A 12,418-nucleotide genomic window follows, 5' to 3' on the forward strand; every position below is an offset into this window, starting at 1 on the left:
ATCCTTCCTGAAAGTCACCACTGCCAGCAAAGCAAACAGTCTGTAGCATGGAGTTCCCAGAGGGCACTGCTAATCAGTAAAGTGCGTGCAGCACAATGCCTGGTGTTCTGTGAGGTCCATTCGCTCAGGGCAAAACAAGACAGCTGGAGTTTGCATCAAGTTTGCCTCTTGGGATTCCTTACTTTTCAGGAGGGTGCAGAAAAATCTGTTTCAGTAGAAGAGCAAAGATAGGGCTAATGGGCAGGAAAGACAGAAACAGAAAATCTAAGTGATATTATTAAAAATATTAGCCTCCTGAGATCAGACATGGCTTCTGGGTGTTTAATGCACCCACACCATAAAACTTAATAAAACTAATTGAAAGTGAGAAAAGAAACCAGTGATAGTAAATGTTTTTTTTGTTGCTTTTTCCATTAAACAAAGATGGTATTCAAAGAGTGCTGAAGGTGTAGCTTTTTATTTTCCAACATTGAGCATCTAAAGTTGAATTTTTAGGTTCTGCAATTCTAAATATATGAATCCCCACAGACAAGCAGCTGTGACATGCCGCCCCCACCCCACCCCCACCTCCCAACCAGCTTGGAGGCAAAAGTATATGAACAGCTGGCCTAAAGTGTGTAAAGAGTAAAGTCCTCCAGAACTCAGGATTAGTGAGTAGTTAACCTAATATGCCCATCTGTGTCATCTCAGAGGAGTGCACCCTTTCTGTCCACTCAGTGAGGTCTGTGGGCAACAGTTCTAGTAGCTCTAGCAATGACAGGTTATATGGCCTCTTTCTGACAAAGTATGGTCCTGTTTGTTACAATAAGGATAGACTAGCTGGTAATACTTGCTGAAAGGCACATTATTATATAAATATTAATAATTGCATTGACGCTTAAACAGATGGTGAAAACATGGGTTAATATATTTCTTATGGATATATTACAATATCAAATTGTCTTTAAAATGACTGAATAGATATTTCTTTAAATGCATTTTCGTTGCTTTTGGTTTTACCCTTGACTTTCACATAGTCTTGTCCCTGTTGAGTAGTGTACAGTACCTGTTTTTTGGCCAGGGGGTGAACATCAGATACAGAATGTTTGTCTGCATTATTTATAAACAGACATTTTATTAGCAGCGGTCAAGATAATCTGTTTCTTCTGTTAATGTTTTTCAGAACTAACCAAAGCTTAATTTCTATTAATTGAAGCTTTATTCCAAGTCGACTCTCACTGTACTTTTCAGAAATCAGCAATTTTAAATGCAGTTTGTTCAAGGCTTAATGTGAGCTGCTCTAGCTGATATAGCTTTATCATAAGCACCTACCGATCGCTGATGTGTCCTAACACCAGCAGAATGCATGCAGAAGAATTTGAATGAGGCCAATAAAACATTGTGCTTTGAAGAATCTTTCACTGCCTTTAGACATAAAGTTACATGTAATTCAGTCACAGGTTACAGGCCTATTAGATATCAATGTCATTCGTAAAAAAATCCTGGGGAAATCATTCATTTGCAGGTTTATTTCAATGCGCAGTTCTCTTTCTCTCCTCCTCAAGACGTCAGCATTAGGTGCCTTGAGGGAGGGAGGAACCACAGTGCAAGCCCACTATCTAAACATGTTTTGAATTCAGTCTAACTCATTTCAGAGGAACAAGGTTCATTTCATGCTGAAAAGAAGAAAGAGGAAAAACAATATTTCGGCGGTGGAGCCGTCTTCAGGTGTGAGGGGAGAAAGAGGGGGGCTCAGGAGTATAAAGTGGGGGGCAGTGTAATGAGAGTAAAAGCGAAAGCAAGTGAGAAGGGACAGAGGAGGGATGAAAGTGTGTCCTAAGACATGGAAATCAGGGAGAGGTATTCTGAGAGAAATTGCGCAAAGCCAAATTCTGTAAATAGAAAGATGAAAAGAAGTTACTATAGCTCTGGCGGGAATATGATCTAGGACTTAATTTTCCGTTACAAGTAATGGAGAAATACCATTGCACTGCAGGTATAAAATTAATTAACAGTAGAACTACAGGTACCAGTTCGATTATTTCCAGGATTTGGCCAGGGATTTCCTCTTCCACTCACACATCATAGAGGAAGGACATGTATTATTCAAATCTTTCCCATTTCTCGGTCATGAGCAGATGTCGGCTGCGGCTCACTTCAGCTTTGATTTACACACTTTGCTTCAGCTGGGTATTATTGCCTAAATAACTGATAAGGTTTCTGAGTGCTTACTAAATTCTTTTAACAGCCTCACACTCTTCGACTTTTGGTGTTTTTCAGGGTGTGGGTTTGTAGCTGAACAGTAATAACTAAAGTTTTATTAGACTCTGTGCATCACGAACAAAAATCAAACCGTCCCAGAGTTATTGATGGCGTTTATATTTAGTTTTGAACTAAAGCGAAATATATGAGGGTTGTTTACTTTGCTTATTTTGAGCCACATGTCATCTCGATGTCTTTCTGACATCACCGATTGGTTACATGCTGTGTTTATGTTGATGCCTGCTGGAGAGGAACTAGTAACCCGCTGGGGTAGAGGAGCTAGTAGCTTGCGTTTCCTCCAGACTTGGCTGCCGTAATGCCTTGCTTGCTGGGTTGTCACCTTACAGAAACTCCAGTGGTAGTAAACTACTGGGTTGTACTGGGTCACATTCTGGTGGGCATATTTTGTCTTGACAACCATACACTGGTTTCCTGTTCAACTTCACATAGACTTCAGGATATTGCTTTTGACTTTTAAGGCCATGAAGGGAATTTTTCCCCCCTTCTATTTCTGGTAATTATAGCCCTAGCTGTACTTTTCAGTCTTCTGACCTGTCTGTGACTAATCTGAAGAGATACCTTGGTATTCTAATAGTGTACCTCTGTTGTATGGGTTACCTTATTTCAGTTATCTATTTTTTTTGTGAAGTGTCCAGAACCAGTACTGAATACTGAAATACTAACAATGAAACAAATACCTTTTATGGGAGCTGATTGTCTATTGAAGTGCCCAATTGCCATTAAAAAAAGGTTGCCTTTCAATATCAGATTGCAGCCTTTTGAAAATAAATCGAAATAATTAAGCTGGCTCAACTTCAAAACTGCAACGTGCTGCATACTGCTTTCTTGAAAGCAAAGTAAAGATCATTTTCTGTCACTAGATATTCACTTGCTGCCTTTTCCCATTCGGTACCATATATTTTTCCTGTCATCTGCTTGCAAACAAAAACATGGAGTGAAACCTTTTACCCAAAGTATTGATGTTTACATTAATTAAAAGTGAAAAAGTACCTTGGCGCTTAAGCGACACACTAACAGATCTGACAACAAAAGCCACATGATTAAGATGTGCTCCTCTTAAAAAACACCTGCAACCCAAGTATGATCATGCAAAACTAGGACTAAAGTTTATCTGTAGTTATTATCTCCCTTTGGGTATATTACTGCTACATAATACCTTAAAGCACATCAGTGTGCAAGAGTGTGCGTCTGAAATAAACCAGCTGTTCACAACTTTTAATGGAGGTGCAGGATTATTGTTCAAGGGACGATAAAGTACGGCCCAAGTCACTGTTCATCTCAGACTAGTCACTGCATAAAGATAGGTGTAGCCACTAATCTAGCCTTAAAACAGTATTTTTGGCCTGATTTCATGATTGGCATGATGGATAGAGATTTCCAATTTCTTTCCATACTCCAAGGAGTCTTTTGCAGCTGGAAATGAGTTTGAGTCTGTTTTTTTGAGGAACTACAAGAGAGAAGCTGTTTGCCACTCAGCAGACATTATTTTTTGTTAGCAGATTGGTTAGGTGCCGTGGGTAGACCAAGAATAAGCTTTTTAACAAAATAGAAATGTTTGAGCAATATAACTTGAGATTTTAGTAACACCTGATTGATTATGAGAGAACTAATAGGATCCATGTTATTATTAATTTTACCCCTTAAAGAGACTTATTCTGTCCAGCCAGCCCTAGTTCTTTTATATTTTACAGTTCAGCATAAATTCCAGCGGGGTTTTAAGCACACTGAGTGTCCCGAACTGAGTGAACAGCATCATTATTTTAATAGAATGATAAAATTCCTTTTACTTCGGCAGTGCTGGATGCTCTTTTCTGGTATTGTTTAGAACAGAGAGCTTAGGTTGGGCCCTCCAACACCCCATGAATGAGAATGCAGGCGGTAATCAGCTCTGTCAGCTACTAATTAAGATCAATCTTCGTTGCCTTCTAACAGCTTCACAGTGCCAATTAATCTTTTGACAGTATCAATAAATTAATCAAAGGGGGATTTAATGGCTTGACAATGGTGGTGAAGCAGTGAAAGCAGGAATAATTTAAAGGCCTCTTCTGCCCGTTTTATTGTTAACTTTCACCAGGCAGTGCTGCTGCCAGTATATAGCTACAATGTGCGATTGCTGAGCTTTGTGAATACACATCAAATACTTATTTGGGTACCATCTATTACATATGCATTCTGATCTTTTTCTATAAAATGTGTTTCATTAAACTGTTTTTCAAGGTTCATTGGCAATAAAATTTATTTTTCAAGAAGGATAATTTTCAGCAATGAATTATCTTTTGAGAGGTTCTGAATTATATTCCTATGCAGAAATGCAGTGACATTATTGGCTGACAAGATGTTTTTTGTGTTTTTAAAATATTTTCAGAAGTCCTGTCTAATCACAACAAGCACATTGCAGTGTATTGGGAAGTGAGTCCTAACAGATGGATATTCACATTCTTTTCTTTTTCCCTGTAGACCGTTGACTTAATGAATAAAAACATCCGAAAAGGGATGGTGAACTACTACGATGACCTGGACTTCAAGAACATCATGGATTTTGTCCAGAGAAAGGTAGGGACCTTTTCATGCCTCTGATTTTTATGGAGTATAGAAAATATAAAATAGTTTAACTTTACTGGACGCTGTGTGACTAGTGCTATGTGATGATTATTATCATTTATTACTATTGATGCCTTACACTTATAAAGTGCTTTTCATGACACTCCACTCAAAGCACTTTACAGGTAATGGGGACTCCCCTCCACCACCACCAATGTGCAGCATCCACATGGATGATGTGACGGCAGCCATAGTGCGCCAAAACGCTCACCACACACCAGCTATCAGTGGATAGGAGAAGAGAGTGATGAAGCCCATTCATAGACAGGGATTATTAAGAGGCCATGATTGGTAAAGGCCAGTGGAAAATTTGGATTGGACACTGGGGTAAAACCCCTACTCTTTTTGAGAAACTCCCTAGGATTTCTAATGAACAAAGAGAGGCAGGACCTCGGTTTTACGTCTCATCCAAAGGATGGCACCTTTTTACAGTCTAGTGTCCCCATCACTAGACTGGCGCATTAGGACCCACACAGACTGCGGGGGTCCATTTTTAGATGTGGGCATGTCCCTAAATTGGGTCTCTCTCTGGAGTGGTTGAAGAGAGTAGTCCGGTTTTGAATGCCGGTATGAGACATTCAAAGAGGGTGTGTGGAAGAGAGGTGTAAGAAGAAGAAACAGCAAAAATGCGAGTTGTGTCGGATTTATTTTCTTGGCTGTGGTGTAGGGTTGTGGATTGTTGTGGCTTCCCTGTTTTTTTTCCCATTATAACTTAGTTTACATAAAGTAGATGGATATCTTGAGGAAGATTTTGCTTTGGCTTTGCCACCCCTTTCTCCGGAGACAGGTTTAGAGGGTATTGGGTTGTAGAATAGTGTAATTTGTGTTTTTTTTGTTTGTGTATTTCCATCATATTGGGGACGTAAAAGTCTGTTTGCTGTTGTGGTGGTGGGGTAGAGGTGCTGTTTCAGGCAACGTGTACTAATACTGGTGCTGTCTTTGCTTTCAAGGCTGAAGATGTTCACATTTAGATTCTGAAATTACACTTGGCAATACAAAGAAATATATGTGACGTTTATGAAAAGTGTCATTCATAAATGAATGGGCGATAATTCGATAACGATAATTATCGGGATATCATTTTCCTCAATAAAATTTTAACAAAAGGTTGATAAATGTTCGATATATATGTTTATGCTTTGTGCATGATATGCGCATGCGCACAAAATACTGCGTGCGTGTTGCCGACCGGGCACCTAGCAGATTTGTTTAATGCTTCTGCTGTTTGGCAAGCGTTTGTTGTGTTCTTAAAATAAAGAGTTGTTTAATTTACGAATTAACTGTCTGGTTTCTTCAACTTTCACACAGGAGAAAAAATCTGCCTTTAAACTTGAAAGAAATAATGATTTGACATTTATCGTGATAATTATCGATATCGACTGATATGAAAATTTTTATCGTGATAATGATTTTGGTCATATTGCCCAGCCCTAGTCATTTTTCATGAAAAATGCCATACTAACTTGCCTTTGGAAGTAGGTGTTCTCAGCTATATGTTTTACAAACGGAATGCAAATTTAAGCACTAAAAATAGGTCATTCTACCCACCTAACCTGTTTGGTAGTCAGTAGCTAATTGGGCCAAGGACCTCACCCAGCTGTTTCTTCAAGCCAGCCACCAGCTTCAACAAATTTGTTCTACACTCTGTGGGTTCTTTAGTTAAACATATTTTTCTGATTGTTTTCTTACTGTCAGCTAAAATAATTCCTAGTATATATTTTTTACTTCCTTTTAATCAAAAGTAACATTTCCCAATTACATAAAGGTGAATTCATATGTCTGGGTTTACTAGATTATTAAGTAATGTGTGGATTTCCAGTATTGTTGTATTTTCGGGCATGGCCAGAATGTGTAAATGAGACGATACTTGCTCTCCACATAACCTCCAACATTGTGAAGTGTTTCCTTTTTCTTTTGCTTGAATTTTAGGACTGATAACAAAATGAGTCATGTTTTTCTAACATACTGTACGTTTATCCAAATTTGTGTACTGTGGACAAAATCTGCATATGTTCTTACCATGATCTGCAGAATCTTTTCATGATTGTATTTTCCAGTTGTGCCTGTTAAATCTTTTTTGTATATTCTATGTTATACAGTTTGATATTATCCTCTGGTTAGTTTGCTATAACATTGTCAAGCACTTTATAGGCTTGCTCTGTATTTGATGGTTTTGTACAGTTAATTAAGAAATGCCTAATTTGGAGGTATCTGAAGGAGTCTTTTTTTCCAGGTTGTGTTGCTGGGATAAATCTTCAATGTTTTTCAGATGGTTCTTTTTCAGCAGGGTACATATTGCTATAATTCTTCTAACAGTCCAAGTCTTAAAAAGTATATCAGATTTCCCAGAGGGGAAATCTGAATAGTAAACTGTCCACCTTAATATTTAACATATTTCTCTAAGTTATAAGCTTTTATTATTTAAATCCAACTTTTAATTGCAATTGTTACCCAGGGTAAAGCTGTTTTATATACAGTCTCTGCCAATGATCTATCCCCAGAACTGTCTGTACTGGGAATTCATTTATAATCAAAGACTCCATCTCCTTCCAATTTGTTCTATAACTTTGATCCCACCAGCAGATTGGATATCCAAGTTCAACTGCTTGGTAATATGATTTTGGACATAACAAGGCTAAACTACCTTTCTTCTTAGTTAGTTGTAGCATTTTACATTTAATCCTTGGATTTTTTTCCATTCTAAAAGCATCTTAAAATCAATTAATCTCTTTCATTAAACCGGTCTGTAGAGATATCTACTAGAAGAGCAGTAATAATCATTCATTTTATTAACTTCTGCTGGAGATCCCCATGATAGAGGGAACAGACTCCAGCCAGCTAGGTCATCTTTATTTTATGAGTTAAAGGACTTCTGCTTTTTCTACATTTGATTCATACTCATGATATCTTACCAACTTTCTACAGGAGACCCACAACCCGAGGAAATGATTAATTAAGATCATCCAAATACAGTAGGACATCATCTGCATACAGTACTGTCTTATGTTTTTGTCCTTAGATTTTTATAACTTTAATTTTTGCCAGGGATTCTATGTATAGAGAGAACAAGAGAGGTGACAGGGGACATACCTATCTTGTACCTTTTTTTAAGCAAAATCTATCAGGAATATTTTCGATAACCTTAATTTGTGCCATAGGATTTAAATAAATTATTTTAATTGTATTAATACATTTATCAGCAAATCAAAATCTCTCTAATATTAGATATAAACATTTCCAATTGGCCCATAGGCTATTCCTCCGCCTAGACTATTTTAAATATTTTTTTAATATCATATAAAATTCACTTGGAAAGCCATGAGTCTCTGATACTTTATTAGAGTTAAGTTCTGAAAAAATATTTTGCATGGCTTAATTGTTTATTACTATATTTAACACATAATTTAAGTAAATTAACTGATTATAATAAAAAGGAGATATCCTGTTCATTTTGGGTTTCAGATTATGTATGTTTTTTATCCAGTAATGGTTGTTTGTATTTCTTTTAATTTGGAATGCATTTGGTTGGTTACTGGGTTTCATATTTTAGGGATTATAGATTTAGCCTGTTGTTAACATAATCTTCTTGTTGGTATTTTAATTGATTTGGTTTCTGATTTATAGTAACTTTGTTATAGGAACTTTAAGTTGGTTTCTGCTTCCAAAATTTGCCATTTATTTCTGCCCTAATTTTCAATAATTGTTATATATCGTGCGAGTAGGTGTTTTGTTAATGTTTCTGTACATTTTAGTTCAGATTGTAACTCCCTCAATTTGACTTGTCTTTTCTTTTTATATGAGCAAAAGGAAATAAGATTCCCTCTAAGCACTGCTTTAGCTGTATCCCAAGTATGCTGGGGATACATCTCCTGTGTTGTTTTATGAAAATAGTTCAATCTCACGCTCTTTAACATCATTACCATTCAGAGCACTACAGTTCATCTTCCATAAGGTATTCTTTTTTACCTCATTTAGGTCTAATGTCAGGTAAATGTCAAAATGTCTGGTGCATGGTCAGATAAATCTGAGGTTCCAATTTCACAATCTAGATCTGTTTAGTTTATACATAATGAAGTAATCGCTTCTGCCATATGAATTATGAGATGCTAAGAAATGTATATAGTCCCTTCCTGTAGAGTATAGATCCCTCCATACTTTGGATATATGAAAGTCTTCAATAGATCTATTTACATGTTTCTCTAATGGTTAAAGTTTCCTTTTGCAATTCTTAGATCAGCATGGCAAAAGAGTCTTCTGTTTTGCCTCTAATAAGGATAAATCTACCTTCTTAGTCTTTAATCTCTGTCAAGCACTAAGAATTAACAGTTGGCAGAATGGGAATGGCTAACACCTCTTCTGCATCCTGTTTTACGAGAAGAACAGAACACTTCATCAAAAGCAATACATTTCAATTTGACATGTTCTGTATCAGATAAATGAGTCTCCTGAAGAAATACTGCCTGACCCTTGTCCTGTTTAAGTTGAATTAATGTTCTTCTTTTTATCGGCTTATGTGGACAATTTACAGTAAGTTAAAGGAAACTACCTTCATATCTTGTGAAGGCAATGCTGGGATTTTAAACAATACGGATAAAAACAACGCAAAAATAAAGGTGAATTTTTAAACCTCAGGCCTTCACGTAGGGGGTCTAAAGCATTTCCTCACCCTTATTGCCTGAGTAGAAATCTTAAAGAAAAAATTAAACCCCTTCATTTTTTACAAAGAGGGCCTACTATAAAATATTTATTAAATCAATAACTTATCTGAATCAAACAAAAATAGCAGGCAACATACAAACAACACTATAGATTGTGTATACTTACAACCTGACTAGAAGAAGCTGCTGTTTTTGAAAGGGAATAAGGGGTCACTGGTGGCATCTATGGCCAAGGTGTACGTCTGGGCACCCGAATCCCCCCCAAAAAAACTTAGTTTGGCCGGGAAAGGGCATTTTAAATTTTATGTTATCTCAGGGCTTTGTTCCTTTGTACTCCATCCATTTCTGAAGGATATCGGGCACATAATCGTGATCAGAGTATATCCTCCTGTCCTTCCTTTTTCCCCAGGCTTTTGTCAAAATCTCCTCTGGTTTTGACTGTCAGGAACCCGATGACATTGATCTTGAACTGGACCAGAGATCCGAGGGTTTGGGGCCCTGGTGTTTGTGAACCCTTTCAATCTCTACACCGAACTGGGCTGCTCCCTGATGGGTTTCTCATAGAATCTGGTTAATGACTTCCCCACACTCTCTTCCGGGACTCCGGAGATCCGCAGGTTCCGTCTCCTTGACCTGTCCCCCCCAGATCCGTCAGTTTGGCCCCCAGCTGCGTCTGCCTCTGGCGCAGGTGTAAAAGCACGCCGTCTGTTTCTTCACCCCTCACCTTCCATCTCGTTTATCCTTTTATGTGTTCTGTTCAGTTCTTCAGTGAAGTCAGTTTTTTGTTTATACCCCTTCTGAAATCTATCAATTCAGTAAAGATTTTTGGGGGCCCACAGGGGACTCATGGTCTTCAGATTCTTCAGCTTGACGCAGCCCATTGAGCCATTGGACCAGAAGCCACATTCTGTGCTTTTGACTATATATCCTTGTCTAGAAGACTACAATATGTCCATATAAAGCAACTAATTCTTTCTCGCAAATAGATTCATTTTGTATTAAAAAGACCAATTACACCTATGTTTGTATTTTATAAGTTTGTTTCTTCCATGGAACTCATCTACAGCGCACATCATCTACCAGGTGTTTGCCCAGTCTTGAATTTTATCTCAATCTTTTTCAATTTAATTTGTTCCTTCTAAGTGTTTGCCAGTCTTCCTACAGTCTAACTGGAAAAAGTGACTAGTTTACTATCTGTACCAGAATCTAGATCATTGATATAAATGAAAGAAGTGCAGGATCCCTGTGGATGGCCATTAATGAAATCACCCTGAGTATTCTCCCCTTATTTGTACTCTGTTTACTATTAGCTAGTTTTCAGACCAAACAAACACGTTTTCCTCAATGCCTACTGTACCTCCTGCAATCTCTAATGAGAAACTTCTGAAATACACCAGATCATATGCTCTGTGTATGTATCCATTACTATTGTTCAAATAACTCTAACAAGTTAATTAATTATGTCCATAACCTTGAATACAATTGATGTCAGACTTATTGATCTATAACTACTTTCAATGATATATCCCTGTGATTGATGGAGTTTGCTTGGCATTCCAAATGTTCCAAATTCTGAGGACCTCTTGTTTTTCAAAACATTTTAGCCGCAGAGGGTGAATTTTATTAGTTACATGAGACATAAAATCACCTCTATGCATCAGCGATATTTGAATATTATGCTTAAAATATGAAAGTGACAACTTCAAGTTGTCCTCATTATTTCCTAGTGTAGGAATATGAATAATGAGATTTGTCATAGTGCTTTGATTAAAAAAAGTACTGCCAAATGATGTTGGGCAATATGTGTGCTTTACTCTACACTTCTATACAGCTTATTCTTTGTTTTATTAATTTCTGCCAAGAGTAACATTAAGTCCATTATCCTCGTCTGCACACTGGTGTTGGTGGATCTCCATTTTCCATTACCGGATTAATTTCTGGTGTTCTCAGTGTGTGCTGACATTGAAAATAATCCTTGCTGTATTGTTCCTTTTCATAGTATGTTCTGAGTTCTTAGATTTTAGGTCCCCAGCACACTCAATTTCAGGTGTGAATGGGGGTGGGGGGGTACATTATCATAAAACCATGTAATGTCATTCTCTTTTCCAAGATGGCTGAAAACTTATTTCAGATTTTACACTGATTTTATTTTTATACCAACCACACTTGTTTTTGGAAACTGTTTCTGCATTTATTCTGTTGTGCAGATTAGCTCTTTATAGACCTTAGTATTTCTATAAAGCCTCATGTTTTAATGTGTAAATACTGCAGTTATTTAATTTCAGGTGGCTTGACACATGACCAGCGCTATCATTACTTTGAAGGGAGTTGAGTCTATGAAACATTTCATATTTTTAACTTTTTTTGTTTTATTTTTTGAGCATTTCGTATCTTGTCATTTTAGAAATAATTGTTTTTTCTTCGCTTGCTTAAAATATTTGTTGCTAATTTGGTTTGTTATCTAGACAGTATATTGCTGTATTTTAGTCTTTTAAAAGTAGCATTAAAATCAGCAAATAAAGAATTGTTGCTTCAACCCTCCAAGCACACACTGTTGTCGGAACACATGCAATTTTCTGATTAGACCAGGAAGAGTTTTAATTGGAAATTGCTCAGCTGTAATTAAGGTACCTATGGTACTGTATGACAAATGACGGTGTAGGAAATTGTCCTGCAGTTTCTCATTATCCTTACTCTAATCAGGTTTTAGCATGCTGGAATGAAATGTGAAGCCAACTCTTACTAAAATTGGCATGTAGTATTTTCTTCAGTTTATCAAGTTGTCTCAGAAAGATTTTTGCTGTAACACAGCACGTTTTATAACACAGGTTTAACTAAATGTAAAATTTAAAATTTGGTAACTAATTTAGAATAATCAGTACATTGTGTGTTATTAA

General features: G+C 37.0%; 1 protein-coding gene across 1 annotated transcript in view; it reads left to right on the forward strand.

The window, feature by feature from the left end:
- tspan15 (tetraspanin 15) overlaps positions 1–12,418 on the forward strand; it is a 66,056-nt gene that overhangs the window by 28,539 nt on the left and 25,099 nt on the right. The window contains exon 4 of the mRNA XM_088635371.1: positions 4,720–4,815. Within this exon, the coding sequence (XP_088491497.1) occupies positions 4,720–4,815 (96 nt within the window). The remainder of the gene's footprint in view (positions 1–4,719; positions 4,816–12,418) is intronic.

Source organism: Lepisosteus platostomus, chromosome 6 (assembly GCF_059453375.1).
Source record: "Lepisosteus platostomus isolate fLepPlt1 chromosome 6, fLepPlt1.hap1, whole genome shotgun sequence".
Lineage (NCBI taxonomy): Eukaryota > Metazoa > Chordata > Actinopteri > Semionotiformes > Lepisosteidae > Lepisosteus > Lepisosteus platostomus.